The sequence below is a fragment of the Echinococcus granulosus genome, assembly GCF_000524195.1.
Source record: "Echinococcus granulosus chromosome Unknown EG_S00014, whole genome shotgun sequence".
In the NCBI taxonomy this organism is placed as follows: domain Eukaryota; kingdom Metazoa; phylum Platyhelminthes; class Cestoda; order Cyclophyllidea; family Taeniidae; genus Echinococcus; species Echinococcus granulosus.
The window spans coordinates 514,333-534,770 of record NW_020170394.1 but is presented as its reverse complement, the minus strand read 5'-3'; the positions used below and the strand labels follow the sequence as shown (position 1 = coordinate 534,770).

The window sequence follows — 20,438 nt, the reverse complement described above, 5'->3', positions numbered from 1 at the left end:
CCTTATTGGTTCCATTGAAATGAATCTAATAGGTTGGAAATCGAATTACAATGAATGCACCCAAAATCTACTTTTAGGAATGACCAGGCGCATGAGTGGTGGGAAGAACTTTTAGAACAGTTTGTAAAAGATTATGCAATGATATTTCCACCTCGTTTGCTATCATTTCTACTGCCAATTTAGTAATCACGTAGTGTGTGATGAATCACATTACAACGATGGTGCAATCACTATGTCGCCAGAATGACGGAATTACTCTAACGTTGCTATGGTGCATGGAGTTGGTTGCAGTTTTATTGGCTTACGTAGTTTGAAGGCCACTGCCCGATGGCACGCGAAGGTGTTTATAAGAGACGTTGGCAAACACGATCCCTAACACCGCTCGCCGTGGGTCCAAACTGGAAAGCACCTAGTCTGCGAACCAGCTATTCCAGGGATTTTACCCAACAAGCCATCAACATTAGACTTCTAAGCAGTTCCACACCATCCAGAAATACACAAAGACTATGCCAGAAGCAGGAAAAGCTCTTATTTTGTCCACAGCAATCCGACGAAAGGGGGGAAGTTGTTCATACAAAACAAAGTACCTTCGGAAGGTCTTCCAAGATTCGAATGATGAGAGTGGATTCACCAGGTAATTTTTAGTAAAAACTCCTCACTTTTTTAGTTTTTGGTGAAATTGTTCTTTACATAACATTTACACGTGTCGTGTCACTGAAAGGTGTAAATGCGTGACACCAGAAATTAATGTCTAAAATAGGATTGCCTCAATATGAAGTGATAAAATCTAACTTGAAGTAGAATACCTCGGATCTTTGTATTATATGTCATGCTAGAAGAGACTAAAGGCGTAACCGATGATTGTATTAAAATGCCCAAATTTCGATGACTGAATACTTTATAAAATCACCGGTTTTTAATTACTGCAGCATACCACAAGGAACAAATCTACATAGTCGCCTTCATTTTTCATTGATATATGCAAATCTTTTCGTCTTTCTTTTAGAGCGGTCTACTATACCTGTAATCAGAGTTGTATCTTCTCTTGACAAAAAAGACAATCTCGGGACCTTCCAAACAGACCAATTCGATTACGACTTTGCGGATTCGCATCTCACTGACCTAACGTACTGTTATTGCCCGGAGATAGCGGCTGATATAGAACTAGCATCAATGAATGATACACCTCCTAATTCGGATTCCGCTTTCGGAAATTACTTATGCTCACTTGAGCCAATAGAAAAACTACCAGAACTCAATAGAGATATGCTTTCTGATGCTTTTATTGAATTAGAGAAGTGCACAACTCTTCAGTCTGCTACAGAGATTGAAGCGATGGAATGTGACAGGCCTGATGTGAAAGATGACAATCTTTCGCCTTTGGATAGCCCTCAGCTTCACAACATCTTTTCGTCACAATCCCTTGAAGATCTTGCCAATGGACCCGAATGGGAAGAGATTTTATCGCAGCAGGACACCCTGATCAAGCAGCTTGTGGAAATTGTCGATGTAAGCTTAGGTATTTATTAGAATACACCAAATCCCACCTTTAAGGTCCCTTAAACGCGTCGAAATGTTTTATCAAATCAAAAAGGTTATGAGATATGCGTGCATTTCATTAGCTAACAGTAAATACATAGACAATTCAGGTGATTGCTAAAAAAATAAACAGTTATTTATCAAAATTCAACTCTAATGTAATAATTGATTTTGTTTTACAAGGAGGTGATTCACTGTTAGAGGGTTAGTAATTGTGGGCACTTTTTTAGAACCAATCGGGAAGGCAAGCCTGTGAAGAGAAAAAGGCGAAAAACGCAAAAGCGTCATCAACGGATACCACATCTCCGACCAAGGATTGTGAGCTTCAGTCCTCCACGACCCAGTGCAACTTCGCCGAGGACAGAGAGAAGGATCGACGGCAACGCAATAACGTGGCCTCGCGGAAGTCGAGGGCCATGAAGAAGGAGCGCTTCGCTGCGATGCAGAGCGAGATTGACAAGCTTCGTGTTGCCAATCGCAAGCTAAAGGCGTTTGTGGACGAACTGGACTCGGTCATCGACGAGGCTAAGGCTATTGTCCTTCCACCAAATAGTCCATCAAAGTAGCAGATGCACAAATTGAATTAAACACACCCATCTGTACATACTCATCTCCACACTTTGTTTTATTTTTTTTTATACAATTGTTGATTACATCATTTTTCGCTTAGTTCTTGATGCGCCACTAGCTTATTTTTTTAATGGTACCTATTCTTCAAAACTAGCAAATGATGTTTTGTAGTCATCGAGTTACGAGGACGTAAATTAGTTCGATATGGTGTGGTTACACGACACGCCTTGATGCCTCCCAAAGGCTGCTGTCAAGTTACGTGCGTATTTGCAAAACTATGGCTAAAGTGAGGCTTAACCATGTCTGCGTTAGTAATGTCTTGATGTCTCCCACATCCAACACTTGTTTTCTGAGTTTTACAAGTCATGAACAATACATGTCTATGGTTGGCATACAAACTATGTGAGAGCGAGAATGTGACCCAAGATTGTAATTTAGAGATCCCTACTTTAAGATAAGGGGTATATGTTGGTGAATTTTCCCCAAAATATTTCAGTGAAACTCCGAAATGTGGCTCTCTTTTAAACGTCAGCCTCACTGCAATCTGTGCCCTTTATTTACATTATCCACCTCCCCATCGTTTCAAAAACGCCTCTCAGGTGTTGCTTCAATATTGTGTGCATACATATTTTGCAACCTTTTTGGTTTTAAAGCCCTTCGGGAGAATATTGCATTTTATGACATAGAAAAGTGAAATTCATCCAGTTTTAACAATTCAATAGATAAATGTCAAATAAATTTAAAGTTATTTGTACAGAATAGGTAGATTAATAAAGAGCGAATATCGGAGGCAAATTTGAAAAACCAGGAAATGAGACAAAAGGGAATACTCCCACGTATTTGCTACAAATGAGAATGCCAAATGTTCTAATACTACGTAGGCTAGTTTCAATTACATTGTAGGAACTTGGCTTGGAGGTTCAAAGTAATCCTTTAATCCGGCATAAATCAAGCCAGAATTTAAACCGCTAGACTGATTTTTTCGTCTGTATACAGTTTAAAAAAGTAGAGGCTGGAAAGTTTCTCAGTGTCACTTTTTCTCCTTAATCGGGTTGCAATCCCATATGCGACAACCTGAACTGTTGAAATGGATCGCCATCTTATCACATAAATAACTACGACTTCAACTGCTTCAGTAGTGCAGCTTACTAGTGCTTGATGATGTTTAAATGCTGATTTTGGTAAACATGAAAGAATGCATGGCGATCTGATTGAGGTACCCAACTTTTGGTCATGAGGGAATTTAGAAATATGGACTTGCCAAGACTTGATTCCCCACTTAGAAAAGTGATCGAACTGTTTATGATGAACGCGAAATTGTTTTAAAAATTTCCCAATTATTGTTAGGGTTTTGCAGATGAATACACTACTGACAAAATTCGAAAAGTATCAGAAGCATCGAAAGACATTTGGCACTTCCGCATGCTAACTTGGATGATAGGGTCTTCGTGTTCCCAAATACTTCGTAAGAAAATAGGTAATGACGTCTTCAACTCACTTTATCTTACCACAGTCCTTTTTTATACTGTAGTCACAGAGCATACGTGGAAGGGCTGACGATGTTTCGTCGCACAAGAAAGTGTCAACAAGAAGGTTCGTAAAAAGAAAAGTCGTGGGCAAGATCATTGCGGAAGATCAAATGATGGTGCATTGAAAGGTCCTCAAAGTAGGTTATGACCAAATAAAGTGACTGCCACTAGTAACTCAGGTCCTCAATTCGCATTTGTTCACAAGATATACACATTCTAACGTGGGATAGTTGTTTAAGCTCTCATCAACAATGGAGTATTTTACATAGGCCTAAAAGCTTCATCCTGCTTCAATAACATAATTACGCTTTGGGGTTACATAATGATGACCTGACTTTGATAGGTGAACAGCTCCTGAGCTGCAAGGACAACAAAGTGTCTTCTGTAATTCCGTAATAATGAAAACGTGAAATTATAATTTGATGATAATTTGGATTCCAGCACAATTTTGCATTAGTTTTTAACAATAATTTTACACCTGACATTATTTTATCTTAAAAAGTTCGTAAGTATAAAACCATCTCGGAAAGTAACAAAGCTCCATTGTATGTAGTAAGGTCCAAAATGTTGTGAAAATGGTTAACATATGTATTTTGGTACTCTGGAGACAGCAAGAACTTCGGAAGTGTTGTTCTTGTTTCAGCATTCAATTGCAAGATGAACGTTTGAAGAAAGTTAAGGCAGCCTTTATTAAAAGCCTATTTGTTAAACATTGATGAAACCAGGATAGCACGTCCTATCAATGAGCTCAGTGAATTTTTGACTCAAATCTCGAATTTAACTGCTCAACATTCATATCTTATGAAACGGTAATGAAGTCTGCACAATTCATAAACACCACCATACTATAATCATAGAATATTGAGACACGTCTTCTTGAAACATTCTCCAACTTTCATTGATACACTGGAGTTAGTTGTCGCACGAAACTGTTTTTATTTCAGTGGATTTTTTTAGTTTTGTTCCATGCTCGATAATATGCTTTGGCTAACGAAAATGGAGAGATTTCACTGCACAAAAGATGATGTATAATCTCCACAGCATAATAAAAAGACATTACTTATAAGATTACACATTCACCGTAAGTCAACGTCGGAAATGAGTGATGTTATGAATAAGGAGTTAAAAATGGGCAGAAAAATAAATATCAAAATAAGGGTGGAAGTGTATTCACATACAATAATACTAATTCCCAATGTGATGCAATGAATTGAGGTTTGTTTGACTGTATATTTAAGTGCTGGGACTCTTCTCGATCATCAGCTCGAACTCTCAACTCTTCCGTATTTTGGTAGGCGATCTGCAATGCTGTTGCGTTTTATTGCAACTTTGGGAAGGACTCACAGCACTACGACTCCGTGGGTAGATTACCTTTTGCGAGAGAACTTTTATCAAGCAGAAAAAGGTCGAGGATTTTGGCATCTTTATCTGGAAAAGGTAGAAATGATGAAGTCAACTTTTGTTAAATTACTGCGGTATGCTCTTAGAGAGGATTACAAAGTAGGCCATATAACAACTGCTGGATGTTCCAACGTCCTTTAGCTTAGTATGGGAGCGGCTCTGGCAAACCCAGTATTTTCACGAAAGAAATGCTGTTTTAGCTGATCCAAGAAATTACAGGGTGGCTACAGTAACAAGTTGTTATCAAACTCTAAAGGACTGTTTAGTTTGATACTTCAAAGGCAATAACGCCCCACAAAATATCTCTGGGAAGCCAAACGACCGCTATCTGAGTATTTGATGACAAGAACTTGTATTTAACTTCTCATTACGAGGAAGAGAGTTTTGAAGGATCTTGGATGGCAGCTCCAGCTGGCCATTACTTCCGACCATAATTAACTTTGCACTACCATGCACACTTTGGTGGAATATGTTTTGAATCTATGAAAAATAGAATAAAAATTTGTGGGGCCGTAGAATGAGGTCGACTTAACATTTCTCATTTTTATAGGATCACTAATTTCCCTTAAAAATTTGGTATTTGCTGCCTGCGGTTAAGAGTTACACCGATCTTAAATTGTTTTCTTATCCTTTGCAGCGGAGTTGGCTAAGGCGCATAATCTCGCGAGCGTATTACATGGAATTGTGAGTGAGTATAACTTGCTCACAAACAAAACTGCAATACCATCAAATTTTTGAAGCAACGAGGCGAAGCGACTAGAAAGGAGCGAGAATAGGATAATTGTCGGTAAAGCCTTATTTAAGTAGGCAGGAAATAGTTAGGCCTTTCAACTCCGACATAGCACTTTGCCTCTTGCAAACACGGTGCGCACGTGAGCTATAAAAAGGCAGTGAATAAGAGGAGAAGAGGCACATCTCCTGCACACAGTACACCTAGCGGATAATGCATCGGCGCGCCAGCACAGACTACAGTCGTTCTCCCTACGACTCGATTCATTATCATTCTAACTCACCCGTTGGTAAGTCGACTCACTTCTCGTCCTAATCAAAACATATTATCAAATTGCTGCGGGGATATTGCCACTAGTCTACAGACTACTAGTGGAAAGTGCTAAGCAACGTGTTTTGACTTTTGGTAAATTCATTTTAAGGGTTTGTTAAAATCCGTAAATGTACAAATAAGTCAAATTACCTACAAAAACCTAGCAGTTTTCAAGCCGCAAAAATAAATGGCTATTTGACTACTACAACTCGCAATAATCGCTCGTGTTACACGGATTTTGGTGCTGTCCAACCCCTCTCACTTGTTTGCCAAATATATAAACGAAGATTTATTCAATTTCATTAAACCGTTTTAAGGTTTCTATTGTTACGTATAAATTCTTTTATTTATAAATTCTTTTATTTATAAAGGAAGTGGAAACACCGAAAGCACTATTACTCATCTCCAGTAGATTCTTGGCTTAATAATCAGTGTGATCATACTATAGACTATTAAACTTAAAACGGTAGGATTAAATAAACTTGCCTTACCTTTTCAGCTTTCAAATATTTTGTTGAAAAGACAATCTTTTTCAACGTAGGCCGTAATGACTATCTTATTTTCGCACGCAAATTCACCAATGGGTAGGGTTAAAATGAATTTCAGGGTCACATGACAAAGCACTGTAGAGGCAAAGTGAATAAAACTGCCCACACAAACGAGGTAACCAAACAGCAGCGGAAAGCTTTTGACGATGTTTTACCCGTTAAAATAAATAACGTTATAATCTTTAACTTACATACCTTTCCTGTCAAGATACTGGGGTTGCTAAAACAAAGTTTATGGGGCGTTTTATCACCAAAAGTATATAATTTAGATCTAGCCACATTCACTTCAATCTCAGTTTCATTTTCCAAATGTCCACTTTGCATGTGATTGTGTAATGCCGAGATAGGGTAATGATCAACACCCGGAGGAACAGCATCGGAGGAGTACGAAGGACATGGAAGATGGGCAGCATCATTTTGCAGCGGAATGAGATCATCTTTTGTCGCGTAGGGAAAGAATGTTCTTTTCACTGGCTGACCGGTCTTGACTGTTCCTTATGAGGCAATTTTTCTTGCACATATTCGGGGTAGGTAGATCTCAGCCGTGGATGTTTGGCCTTCAGCAGGAAATTCATAAACAATTCAGTCTGTAGTGCACAACACATAAAAGATGTAGTCTTCTGGAGATGATTTTGTGCCTTACAAGTGTGGGGTATTGAGTGAGTCGTTTGGGACTAATTAAAGATATGTTGATCCACCTACGGAACTTAGCTGCACAAAAATTATCTCTCGTCAAAAGTCAGTTATCTAAAATGGCGCGTTTTTATAAGTGGTGGTTTTTAAAGCTTTTTTTATCTGTTTACACATGACAAATGGGACTCATTTGATCACTTTCTACTGTGACTTTCCCGGTTGATGTTCTCATCCGATTTTAACATAATTGAGAGCTTCCGAAAGGCAAATCTTAAATTATTGAGTCATCTGTGACACAATTCCTCATGATCAAGAATGGAGGGGCCTTCTGAACGCGTTATATTTACTCCTGGAGGATCCATCACTAGAGTCGAATTTGTCAAACCATTTCTGGACGGTTCATTCTGCTACCGTACGTCACAGGTTTCCGGAATGATATTAATGTCGCGAGAAGCTTCTGTGACTTAAAAAATGAATTAACCATGGCTCGCAAGGTAGATAGGCCCAAGTCACATCAATCGGTTTTGGCTGACGCTCAATGCGGTTTCAAAATAAGAAGACAATAATACAGGGTACAGTAATGCCTCGTATTTAATGCATAATAATCATTCTCCTAAAAATTGAGTACATTTTCCAATCCTTACAAGTTACAACAGATTACTATAGTGAGATGTACGGGGAACCTGATGTTTCACCAGACGCATTGTGTTCTGCTTGAGATTCACTTTATCATAATTTAGGTTTACCTCGTTAATTTAAGTTTGCAAACTGCCTCTTCTTTATTCCGTTTTGCAGGCCACAAGCATTAGTATTAACAAATGACATTTTGCAGGTGGCTTGCTAGCATTCCAAGCTGTACAAGGTAAGTGCTTCGACACTCTGTGGCCATTTATGCGCACACAGACATATGCTTGTCGGGGTTAGACCTTATTTACTATTCCCTTATGCACCTACATTGGTTATTTGTCATTTCAATTGGCTAATTTATTTAAAAAAGCAGGTAAATTTTGCGCTCAAGATCAAAGGAGGAAGATCAAATGCCACATGTGTATTTACAAACCATGATATTAAAAGATCAGGTGATCCTGTCAGATGCAGCTTGCAGCCAAGGTCACCATCATCGGGCCGACAGTTTCAGTTAAGATATCCTTGCAGTTAAAGTTGTGTTTTAGTCGTCAACCTTCAAGAGTACTTTGTTTTTTTGTGAATTCCCTCTACGATTTAGGTGTAAACAGGCTTCAACACGTGCCACAGCTAACACTCACGACAGTCAGAGTACATTCCACAAAACAATCTACAAGCAGTCGTAAAAGCCCAACTTACGGAAATAAATATGTATCTTCCGAGAATAGTTTGGATTTTTCAATTTAACTGTTAAATATATTGTATGCCTTGCTTTTTGCGAATGTGATGTTACGGCAGTTGGCGGAAAACGAGAAGTTACCAAATATGCAGGAAAAAGATGCAGATTTTTCCCATCTCTTTATGGGGAAAGCAATATATCGGTAGCATCAGATTTGCAATTAAGGGATCTACAAATGAAACTAGCGTCATTTAACTTGAAAACAACAACAGCTTTTGCGGTCGAATTTTCACTAATTGGTGAGTGCATGCAGAATTTCTACGCGCCCAATGGGTGACGGCACTCTTCTAAGGATGGAAAAGACGAAGGCTTATTCAGCATAGGCATATAGCAGATGCACTTCTTCAGCAAAGGTGTAAGTAAGTATATTTAATTTGCCATTATAAAATCATGATAATCAAGGTTTGACTATTTTAACCTCTTGACCGATAGCATAGAAAATATGGCTAGAAGTATGCAACAAAAAATTCCCAACAGGAATCGGGCACTTACATCCAGCAGTGAAGCTTTTATTCCAGTGTTAAACAGATAGGTTGAACATAGTCTTGGATTGAGACAGACGCCATTTATCAAACTGTCTCCATTAATGACGTTGTCTTCGTAGTGTATTTCCATCAGAAGTTGAGCGAATTAACACCTTTTCAAACTACTCCTACTATTTAGAGGTCGTTTATTTCGAGGAGTTCGTTTAAGTATAAGGGGGACTCAAAGTGCTATGCAAAGAGGGTTAGATGTAACGCTTTTCGGCGATTGTTTCCAGCATAGGACATTTATTGTGACTCCAAAACCAAATCGAATTACAATGGTTTACTAAGTCTTGTCCGAAATAGAGATCTTCCATCCTGGCGTTTCCCTTCACCAACGCAAGCTACTGTAATGGACGCCAGACTTAAAGATGCCTATCTAAAAACATGGCAACTCTATTTTTACTAGGCTTTAATGGACATTCTCCCATCTGTAGACTGGTTTCAAGTCACGCGAGGTGAAGTACTTTTCACAACCACATACGCCAATATCTCGTAAAGGTCTATCGGTAGTAGAAAACCAACTGTTGATCTATTTTCTACGCACTGTTTTTGCATTGGCTAATCGCCTTTAAAGTAGAACACGGTTTCTGCTTAAGTTCTCAAATTTACGTTTCAAGAAGGTTTACAGTTACTGTCAATTACCCCAATTATGTTTCATACAAACTTCTTCTAGCTGACTAAACGACCGACAATGAGTTTGTTTCATGTGTTTTGCTTTTGAAAATAAAAGGGAACAGTAAGATTCGTCGCAAGTATAGTTTAAATAAATAGGTGAATCAACTTTTTAGGGCCTTCTCAATTAAATTGCTATTTTAATAGTTGGGAATGTTACTTTAAAAATAGCGTCTCCAAAATTATTGCAGCTTTTCGGCACTATGAAAAAAGTCCACTCAGGTGTATGAAGTCGATGAAAAGTACTTGAAATTGCCGCTAAAAATGAGGCAAAGTTGCCTCTTGGACAAATTCTATAGGATGTTTGTTGAATACATTATTGTACCATTTCCTCCCAAGGCTTTTAAAATGGTCTTTCATGAAAACGCACTTGTGCCGCAAACCAATGTTTGTGCACAGTTGCTTCGCTTAATCTATGTGTGGTTGATTTTTGTGGGATACCTCAATACCTCTGGTTGTGGGTTTTTTGACAGGCATGCTTGTGCGGTTTACACCCCGCCATCACCTAATCGTCATAATGCATCGGAGCATCTCTACACACTCTGTAAATTAGGGAAAAACTTGCTTCCACAATATTTGAATCCACCTGCCTGAGGATTATCCTAGTCTTGTGATCGTGTTTGTGTCACTGTCTTAGCACTCGCCTGTCTCGTTACGCTGTGAGATAGCAACATGCCTCAGCCATCACAATGAGTTTGCGACAATGCATATTGCATGCAGTTGCCAACCTCCAGAATTTTTTTGGCCATTCATAATTTAAAGGTCATATGTCTAGCCATTTTCGTATCGTCTGTTGATTACTACTCGAAGTGAAAACCAATTCACTCGTATTTTGTCCGATGAGGTATGAAAGCAGCGTGTATGTTCATCAGCCAAATCCTAGATGGTAGGCCCTAAATTAGTACAGTAAGGCAGCCCTGACAAAAAGGATTGGCTTTATTCTTACCGCTATCAAGTACCTTGATTAACCGAACAATATTTTGTAATCGTTTGACAGCGTTATGTCTTTTGCGTAGCACTATTAATGATAAGGTAATACAACGCAGACGAAATTAGTCAATCTCTTGGGCCGGAAATACTGTGCTATTAGTTGTTTTCTTGATTTTCATCAGACTAATCTTGACATGAAGTGGATCTCAGAAGTAATTAAAGCATGATATTTTTTTATTTCGACAAGATAAATGAAGTGAGGGAAGCGTAATGGGTAATGCCTTCATTAGGAAATTGAAATCCATAGCTGTTAGTGCAAGAGTATGATCATTAGTAAAAGAGGATAAGACAAATCAACTATTCGAGTGGCTTTATTTTTTTAATGAATGTTTACTTATCAAGATTGCAACTACTCTTTCTGGCTGAACGGCGATGGTGAATGTACGGAATCGCACTCCTTAAACGCCGATATGCCGCCATACCAAATGAACTGCGAGCAGGCTGAGACCTCGGCTGTTGGGGCACTTTCAAATATCTATTACGATGGCCACCCGTCTCTTCCACAAGATAATGCATCCATCTCAATTGCCATGTCAGAGCCGCCTGACACCATGTGCTGCGGAAGCACCAGCTCAACAGACGACTTCGACTTCGATCAGTCCTATCGTCGGCTTGTTCAAAATGCCAATTCACTTCGGGGAGACGTCTACTTTCAATCGGTATGGTCTCTAATGGTTGATATTTTTATGTTCAAAGTGGGAAAGATTGGGCTTTTCTTGACATTACAACTCAAATTTCTACTCATTTGGTGCAAAGGAATCTGCAAAATTGCGATTTACGCGTCACTTAATGTAGTTCTTATTTACTAATCATAATCTCGAAACGATTCTTAAAACTTTAGCATTTAAAGTTTAGACGTTTTTTCAAGCCCGTCTCAATGCCCAGAAATAGCTTAGTAAGGGTTATAAAGGTAAATTGCAGTGATGAGAGATTGTGCCGCAAATATTGTAGGATGGTGGTGGAACATCCTCACTTGAACAGCCCCTTAGTTCAACTACAAGGTCTGCTAATCTAGTGGACACTTAAAGATAAAACGGGTAACGAATATCAGTAGAGGCGATTACAGCTTCACAATTTTTAAACTCGAAAATAAAGTTTATAAGATTCCGCTTATTAAACCAAAAGGACACACAAATAATAGCGCTGTTTAGAGGTTGACTAACACTGCTTTTTATTGTCCGTTCTAGTGTCAACATCTATCTTCAAAAGCACTAACAAATCAGCGGCAAAAGCCAAACACTCTTTCAAGTGTCAAAACACAAGAAGGCGCCCATGGTACCAATTTGCGAAAGACATCGGACAGAGACTTTGAAATGGAGAGAGAGCTGCGTCGACTAAGAAATAACGAGGCTTCGCGGCGCTCAAGGCGGGAGAAGAAGCGCCGTTTTCTTGAAATTGAGCGTCGCGTAGAAGAGATGAAAGCCTCTAATAAACGTCTCTCGGATTTCGTATTGGAGTTGGATTCCATCATTGAGGAGGCAAAGGCAATGCTCCTTGCCGTGCGAACGCCCGGAGAGCCCTGCCCGCCCGCTCTAGGTGGGTATATAAATAAATGACGTGCACTAAGTTCGTTTCGATCTCATCCTAACTGTGCAAAAGAGCAAACGCTTTGCCTTTCCCGAAAGCGCATTTCGTCTCATCTGTGAAAAACGCCAATCAAACAGCTATTTTCAGCCTATGTATTCTTTCATTTCTCTCACCCTTTCGATGAATTTTAAATTACAAAATTATTTTTATAAAGCATCAAACAAGTCAACAGTTTGGATTGACAAAGCACTTGTTCTCTGTTAAAGAGTGTGCTCACAAAAATGTTTAAAATCGGGATATTCATTCGATACTTCAGCTCAATATTCCACAGCGTCGAAATTACTCATAAACAACCTACTTAGGTCATCGCTTATTCTTACTTTAATAATGGAAAACCGCAGCTAGAGAATTTGGTCAGTACAACGCCGAGTTCAAGGCGGGAATGTACCATTGGGGAGATTAACAAATGTTTGTCAGTCAAATGTAAAGGAACTGATTTAATGTTTCTCGTAAAGGCGCTTTAAATAATAGTTCCTCTATTTATTTCCCATAATGCCACTACCCAGCTCCAATCATGTAGTGATAGTGAGTGACGAATAGCATACATCAAGTGCACTTCTTTGGTACTTGGGAATAATCAATGGACGTCAAATAATATGGTTTGTATTTAAGGATGCACAAGGGGTGTAAATGGTATACACCGCTACAGTATTTGAGAATAAGCTTAGGCTTAACATCGCACTAGCTAAGCAGTAATCAAAATAAGTCAAAATAATAAGAAATTTTCTCATCTAATTGAAATTTTCTGATCTATTTCCCTTTCTGTAGGGTTCTATGCTCGTAACAATCCAGACCCAGTTTTACGCATCTAAACCACGCGCTCGCAAAAGTCGCCCGGTTGTTGTGAAACCAAGTAAAGGGTGTGCGTGGGTCATCGTTCTTCGTTGATATCGCGCCTACTTACTAAATGGAACTCCATGAATGGATGCCACTTAATTGCACCTTGTATGTAAAACCTCATCCATGCAAGAAGCCGCTGGCCTAGTTAGTTTTGCGAAATCCTTTGTAGTACGATAATTGCTTATCTCTCGGTTCTAGCGCAGAGTCAATTTTGACTTGGCCATTGTACCACGCTGTGTGGGCTGGTTTTTGGGCCGTGCCAGTAGCACAAGTACCTTCTGCATGTCGAGTATACGTGTTCTGACCGATTATAATGTCCTCTTTTGTAATCTGGAAAGTCTCTAGGTGATACATCTTATTCAGGAAAGGCTTCATTATCTTGGGTAAAGACATTTTTGGGCCTTAGAAATCTGCATCGTTACACCATTGGTTTATACATTACGAATAAACAGTTTAGCTTCGGTACATTTAGAAACCCCTTCACAACTGAAGTGTTAGAAATCAACTAGTCATATAACAGTGGCCGAGAATTTGTAATGATGACTTTCGCAATGAAACGGCGATGTGGAAGTCCTCATTTCCACTGCGATTTGGAAATTCAAACAACATCTTTGAGGTACCGCCTCAAAATCACCTAGAGTTCATGCCTTTTGGATATAGACAATTTTGCTCTCTCCAAACGACTTCAGTCCTGTGTTTCTGGTGCTAGAATTGGGGCACAAGATCCTTAACCTTAATTCGATTATTTTGTTTAACATACCTTATACGTGTCCCATACAAATTATCTAGGTCATTACATCTCCATATGATTGGGTAGAGTAAGATTGTTTATGCTTTTCAAAGTTTAGTAGCGGCTTTGATTTTATCATTAGGATTTGTAAATGATATTGTTTGGAATGTATAGTTTTATTGTGAGTTGACAATCGCGGTAATTGCCAACCTCTTAGTATTGAGTCGTGTGGTATAGTCACACTGGAACATTACTCATTTATATAGCTTAATCTCCCAGATATTAGTGGAAGGATAATGCGCTATGTTACTGAAGTAAGCACGTTACTTTTCGTCTTACTTGTAACAATAGAATGCCAAACTTTATTGAAGCATTTGCTTACTTGACCTACTTTTATAACATTAATGATTGGTATAATTTTTGTATCGTTTATATATTGACTATTCACTTTTTAAATCGGGCTTTGGCTTGTCCTTTATTGTTTTAGGGATATGGAACGTTGTACAGTCCCCTTATTATCACTTGGTTTTCGTGCCAAACTGAAAACAGCTTGTATCCTATTCGCTGTTTGTACTTTCACTCTACTTTATGTCACCAGCCACCTCTTTCCTCGTCTTCATCCTGACTTCTCAAATTCATTTCATTATGAAGCTTCGACGACTTCGGACACTAAATACCATCCTCGTTGCACAATGGACACCTGTTTTGATAGCTCACGTTGTTTAAAATTTAAGGTGCGTACCTTAAACGTTTAAGACTTCTGTTCTGCTGATATTTATTGAGTCTTTCATTTATTGTAGGTCTACGTCTATCCTGATGATCCACGCGCCCCAAAAGTGTCCGGAAACTACCAAAAAATCCTAGATGCAATTAGACGATCACCGTTTTATACTGCGAACCCAAGAGAAGCCTGTCTGTTTGTTCCAAGTCTTGACACGCTTGATAGAGACCCCCGCAGTTTCCAATATATTCCGGATCTCCACAGGCGTTTAAACCGGCTACCATATTGGACCTCGCAGCCGAGTTCCTTTCAGCCAATGCTAGGTTTGCATCTTGCCATGTTTGTTTTCTTGTTGCAATAATGAATCAATTTACTTGAATGATGTGCTACTTCAGTTAAGTCTTACATATTCCAAACTGATGTCATATCTCCGGTTCTGCACGATTTTCCTCAAAGTTTATCCCCCTTTTTGGCGATTCGGCATGCTTTGTGCTTCTGCAAACATTTAAATAGTCATAAAACGATCGATTATCCGAGGTAGTTTATTTGCAAAGCCGCGATCAAGGATGAGTGAGGGGCAGTTCGCCTACACAAGGCAAAATAGATCTCGGTGATACCGACAAATAGTCGTTTAGATATGTACGTGCAAATAATCACGGGGAGTCTTGGCAACCTAGTCAATTTTTGTTAATGCTTATGTACTTAAGGCGAAGGCAGTGCTTCAATATCTAACGACTATTGTTTAAGATCTGTTCTATTTTTACTAGCTAGTTTATTCTCTTTTAAAGATAAACGATCCCGATCCGGTATGAACCATCTCCTTTTCATCCTCTTTCCTGGGAGCTGGCCCAACTACGATATCGACGAACTACGGATGGACGTGGGGAACGCGATGTTAGCTCGTGCCTCGGCGTCGAAAGTGCGCATGCGAACGGGTTTTGACATTTCTTTTCCCCTCGTAACCTCGAATTATCCCGAGGCAGGTCAACCGCCACGCTATCCATTCACCGAAGATGCCCGCGTCAGGCTTAATCTGCTCACCAGTTTCAAAGTAATCTACACATAACATAATTGCCGTCTTTTTCTTAAGTACTCTATCATTTCACTTCCATCGTTGTCTAAACGTCCACTACTGTCCCTCTTTTTTACTAACTATTGAAGCAACCTTTTCGTATAATGTGATTATGCTCCATTACTACATTTTTTTACAACCAGATTTTCAGCATTAGGTATCTGCATTTGGATATAGTCAAATGAGGATTTCACTTTGTTTACAAATATTACCCACACTTCATGAATACAACTTCATTACCGTCACAATTATCCATTCTTAATTGGATTTGCCAAATTACCCCAATTGGATAGTATAGGAGTTTGTTATTTATTTTCTATTCGACTTCTCTTTTGACTTCCAATGGGTAGCATCTTGCAGTTGATGAAGTCTCGTCTTTGCCAAGTATATTTTTATCTCGGTTTACACCAAGTTTCATCAATTAAGCAACGACCTACTTCATTTTTCCTTACACATGCCGCTTCGACCCTGTGAAAACGCGCAGTCCAGTTTAAAGGTCGATCACGTGTTGGCTTACTTTTAACAAGTTTGTCTACACAGGAAAATCTGGTCTTATTTTTGCTTTCTCAGTCATTCAGAGTCGCATGAGTGCTTCATCCATCGAAAGTACTATCAGAACTACTTTGTTTACTTTCAGGGAAAGCGGTATGTGGTTGGCATAGGATCGGAGACTCGAAATGCTCTCTATCACATTCACAATGGGAAGGATATAATTATGGCCACGACTTGTAAACACTTGCAAAATTGGAACCTCTATGCTGATGCTCGTTGTGCAGTCGACAATGCCTACTACGAAACGTATGCTTCACTAACTTTGAATATACACAACGCTTTAAGCAGCCTGATGTCTGACCAAAGGATAATGAAGTTATTAGGAAGTGTTAATGCTAAAAGTCCAAGTTATTATTTCAGAACAACAACAGATTTAAGTAAATATAAGTTTTAGTTTGCTCGCAAAGTTTATCACCCGTGACGGTATAGTTAATTACCTCAGATAATGGTGTGAAAATCCTTTTATTCCAGTGTGCTAAATCTTTATTTATCTTGGGTTATTGTCTTTGCAGATGGTAATGTGAGGCTACCATTATTTAACAGCATTTCCATCCAGACTGATGCCTTTTGTCTTTTGCATTTAGATCCTTAGATAACCGTACGGTAGATCTCTGTACCTGTTTAATGACATACAAATACTTGATTCCGTTTTATAATCTGACTCATAGTCAACACAGCGTCGTTATGATGCGTACCTCACCAAAACCCGCTGAGATTTTGAACGTAATCGACCTTGTTTGTATCCACATTAAAAACCAGAGTTTACTTATTATGCAATGTTTTCACAGGCTTTGCCGCCAGCTGACCTTCTCGTTGCCGTTCTATAATGAAATGACCTATTTTCGCAGTTTCATTGAGTGTCGACGTTTTCGTATTTGGTAGAGAGAATATAGATAGGAAAAGAGGCGTTAAATATTGTGTATTTCCTAAATAGCTTCACGCCATCTTAGCAAATAACTTGCCCCTTGGTTATTCGTAACATTATGAAGCTCTCATTCTTTATTTAAAGCATGTATAATTGCTGCATTTATAACTACTTCTTTAAAATGACTTATCGGTGCTTTTGCTCTCAGGGTCTCGTACGAAGAACTACTTCATAATTCCACTTTCTGCCTCGTTCCCCGTGGTCGACGTCTTGGTTCTTTCCGGTCTGCGTTCTTACTTTCTTTATTGCCCTTTTACTTCGTTCTGATAAACGATCGCCTAAATTGATCTTTTATCTACACGGCATTCAAACATCTGAGATTTTCCTCCAGCTTATTTGTATTCCCACTTTCATGTAAGTCTTCGGATGGTGTTCGCTTAGAGATTTTAGTACATACTGTGCAAGTGCATTGTTTCCCTTCAGCCGACTACGGTTGAAGGCCGTGATTATTTGGATGTGGCCTTGGGCGCCTTTTGCTGCGAATAAGGTGTTGTGCCCCCTAGCACATACCTCTACGGGTGGGTTACATTAAAGGGGAAAGTGAGGTAGATGTTTTTTCTTACCGTACGTTGGCAATCTTGCCTGCCTACACGATATTCTGTAATTTATTCATCCTTTCTGTACTTTGCATCTACATCTTTCTGTAGAAATCAAGTTATAAGGCAGCAATTGCCTATGACTTCTATCCCACCATTTTTTCACAAAGGTAGTTTGTTCTTGCACTCACTTTTTATCATGAAATTGAATTTAAGAATTTATTTTGTGAAATTTTTTAACTTAAATGAAGAAGTGGTTTGCTAAATGATAATTTATTCTCGGAATTATTAAAAATAATGAAGGAAAGACGTTATTAAGAGCATTTAGATACTGTGCTATGGGTGCTTTGGCATGTGGGTATACCTACCATTGCGAAGTATTGGTTGCAGGTTCCTGGAGGTACTGGAAGCGGGTTGCATTCCGGTGCTTCTGGCCAACGATTGGGAGTTGCCCTTCTCAGAGGTTATCGACTGGAGTCAAGCGGCTGTCATAGCGGACGAGCGGACGCTCTCCCGACTGCCCGACCTACTGCGCAACTTGCCCGACAGCCAAATAGTCAAGATGCGTGAGCAAGTACGCTTCATCTGGAGTAGTTACTTCCGCTCCGTCGATGCTATCGTCCATGTCACACTCATGGTAAGGCTTCTTAAATCCATACTCAGAAACATCTCCACTTTCCCTAATTATAGTGAATCTCCCTGATAAACCTTATCATATTCATGAATTTTTTTCAGTAAACTCATTGGTATAATTACCATATAGACGTGATTAGATATTGGATTTGGTTATTTTGCTCCTTTCACGTATTATGTAAACTTTGGTTCCCTAATTAATTATTATTCTTGTGCTCCAGTCTATTCGTGACCGTTTAACGTTGCGCCAAAAGAATTATGATATCTGGAATAGAAGACCAGGTGGTGTAGTGTTCTCTGAGTCAACCACCATCAACGGTTGCGAGTATCCATCGCCGAGTCTCCCTGTGAAGTGTCAAGGTTGGGTCCTTTCATATAAACTACACTTCGCATGTCAAGTGCATGGTGTACAAGCTGTGTGCTGATAATTATTATTTACTTTACCATTTTGATGTTTTTCTACTTGCTTTTGAGTTATGCTGACATCACTTGATCATTTGACGTTCTCTTTCACAATGTTAGAATTTACTTCTACCATAACTCAATGTTTAATTTCATTATGTCTTATTTATTGTCTTTTAGATGACATAAACAAAGGCTTCACTTTGATGATTACAATTCGTCAGCCTTTCTGTGCAGACTTCATGGAGCGCTCGGGGAAACTTGCCTCCGTGTTTGTGCGATCTCGACACCTCAAAAAGGTTTGTCGTGAGAGTATGCGCGGATTTTGGATGAGTTGTTCTTGCACACTACCGTGGAGCCAGGACTCACTTGCTCTTGCAGAAAGTTACTGATGTGTCCTCATCTTTTCTTCTGCACATGCGTTCAAATTAGTGCAGACACTGCAGCAGCGGTGATGGTGGCAGTGTGAATATTAGTCTTATCTGTCCATACCACTTACGTTGTAATGAGCTAGTACGTACCAGCAAAATATCTGGTGATATGTGTAGGTCGATTGGTATGGTCTGAAGATTTCCTGTGCTAAGCTAGGTTACTAAAATTGGATATTGTTTTCACTGTTAATTCCGATAAAAGTGTACAATGCATTTGTAGGGTAGCATCCTACAACTTCATTAATTTATGCTTGGTCAGCTGTTTAGTTGGAACTATCTAGGTGATGCTACAGTTCAGATATTTTCTACGGTTAGTGAGCTTAGCGACCTGAAATGTTAAATTTGCTGTTACTTGGGCGTGCGTTTCCATTGGATTAGGTTATCATAGTGTGGCAATGCAGCAACCAACTACCGCCCTCCACCGAAAAGCTCTCGGCGGAGGTGTTCAACGGTCTGCCTGTCTCCCTCTCCTTTGCACCACTATCCAAAACCCAGTCTTCCACGACCTCCACAATCCCCTCTCCCTCTAATCGCTTCCTACCCGCTCACAAAGACATCCCCACCATTGCTGTTTGGAGTGCTGAACTGGACGTTGCCAATTCTTTGAATTTACATCAAGTAGGTTTATAACCACTATTTCCTCCCCCTTTGAGGATGCTGCGACTTTTTGGAGTATTTTCTTCATATAGATTGATTCTGCCTATGCACTGTGGCTGCAACACCCCAATCGCCTGATTGGATTCACTGCTCGTACGCATGTCTGGGATAGCAAGATGGGCGCCTGGAACTACTTCGTCAATGCCTCTTCCCACGGCAACTTCTCGATGGTCCTTCTTAATGCCGCCGTTTATCATAGGTGAGATAGTTCGGTATCCGTTTATTGAGATGGGTTCCAAGTATTCATAAACTAACCTTTCATCTATCTCTCATGGCATCCCACTTTGGTTTCACGACAAATAAACAAGCACTGCCTTTCTTGTAGCCAGAAATTATCACCAGATAGCGATGCACTGGGCTGAATCCAGAATACTTAAAGGTGTATGGTCTTACGTGGTTTCCTTCCCCGTTGATAGACAATTTTGTTTATTTTCATACTAATTTAAGCTTCAGTTTAGGATACTGTGACTACGTAAATACAATAACATCTTGCTTTTGCTTTATTAGACATGATTACCGGTATTCCGCATAAAAGCTA

At 39.4% G+C, this 20,438-nt stretch overlaps 2 protein-coding genes across 2 annotated transcripts in view; both read left to right on the top strand. All coding sequences in view use genetic code 11, as the record gives it.

The window, feature by feature from the left end:
* Positions 1 to 327: 327 nt before the first annotated feature.
* EGR_02935 (hypothetical protein) lies at positions 328 to 2,105 on the top strand (the record flags this gene model as incomplete). The annotated part of the gene is made up of 3 exons (XM_024492184.1): positions 328 to 634; positions 1,007 to 1,509; positions 1,770 to 2,105. The coding sequence occupies 3 exons, from the start codon at positions 328 to 330 to the stop codon at positions 2,103 to 2,105; spliced, it is 1,146 nt and encodes a 381-aa protein (XP_024353379.1).
* A 9,035-nt stretch (positions 2,106 to 11,140) lies between these two features.
* EGR_02934 (Exostosin-1) overlaps positions 11,141 to 20,438 on the top strand; it is a gene marked incomplete at both ends in the record, with an annotated part of 10,535 nt that continues 1,237 nt past the window's right edge. The window contains 12 exons of the mRNA XM_024492183.1: positions 11,141 to 11,473; positions 12,002 to 12,354; positions 14,570 to 14,705; positions 14,772 to 14,994; positions 15,481 to 15,743; positions 16,402 to 16,562; positions 17,390 to 17,464; positions 18,168 to 18,414; positions 18,632 to 18,770; positions 18,993 to 19,111; positions 19,622 to 19,861; positions 19,933 to 20,099. Of these exons, the coding sequence (XP_024353378.1) occupies positions 11,141 to 11,473; positions 12,002 to 12,354; positions 14,570 to 14,705; positions 14,772 to 14,994; positions 15,481 to 15,743; positions 16,402 to 16,562; positions 17,390 to 17,464; positions 18,168 to 18,414; positions 18,632 to 18,770; positions 18,993 to 19,111; positions 19,622 to 19,861; positions 19,933 to 20,099 (2,456 nt within the window). The remainder of the gene's footprint in view (positions 11,474 to 12,001; positions 12,355 to 14,569; positions 14,706 to 14,771; positions 14,995 to 15,480; positions 15,744 to 16,401; positions 16,563 to 17,389; positions 17,465 to 18,167; positions 18,415 to 18,631; positions 18,771 to 18,992; positions 19,112 to 19,621; positions 19,862 to 19,932; positions 20,100 to 20,438) is intronic.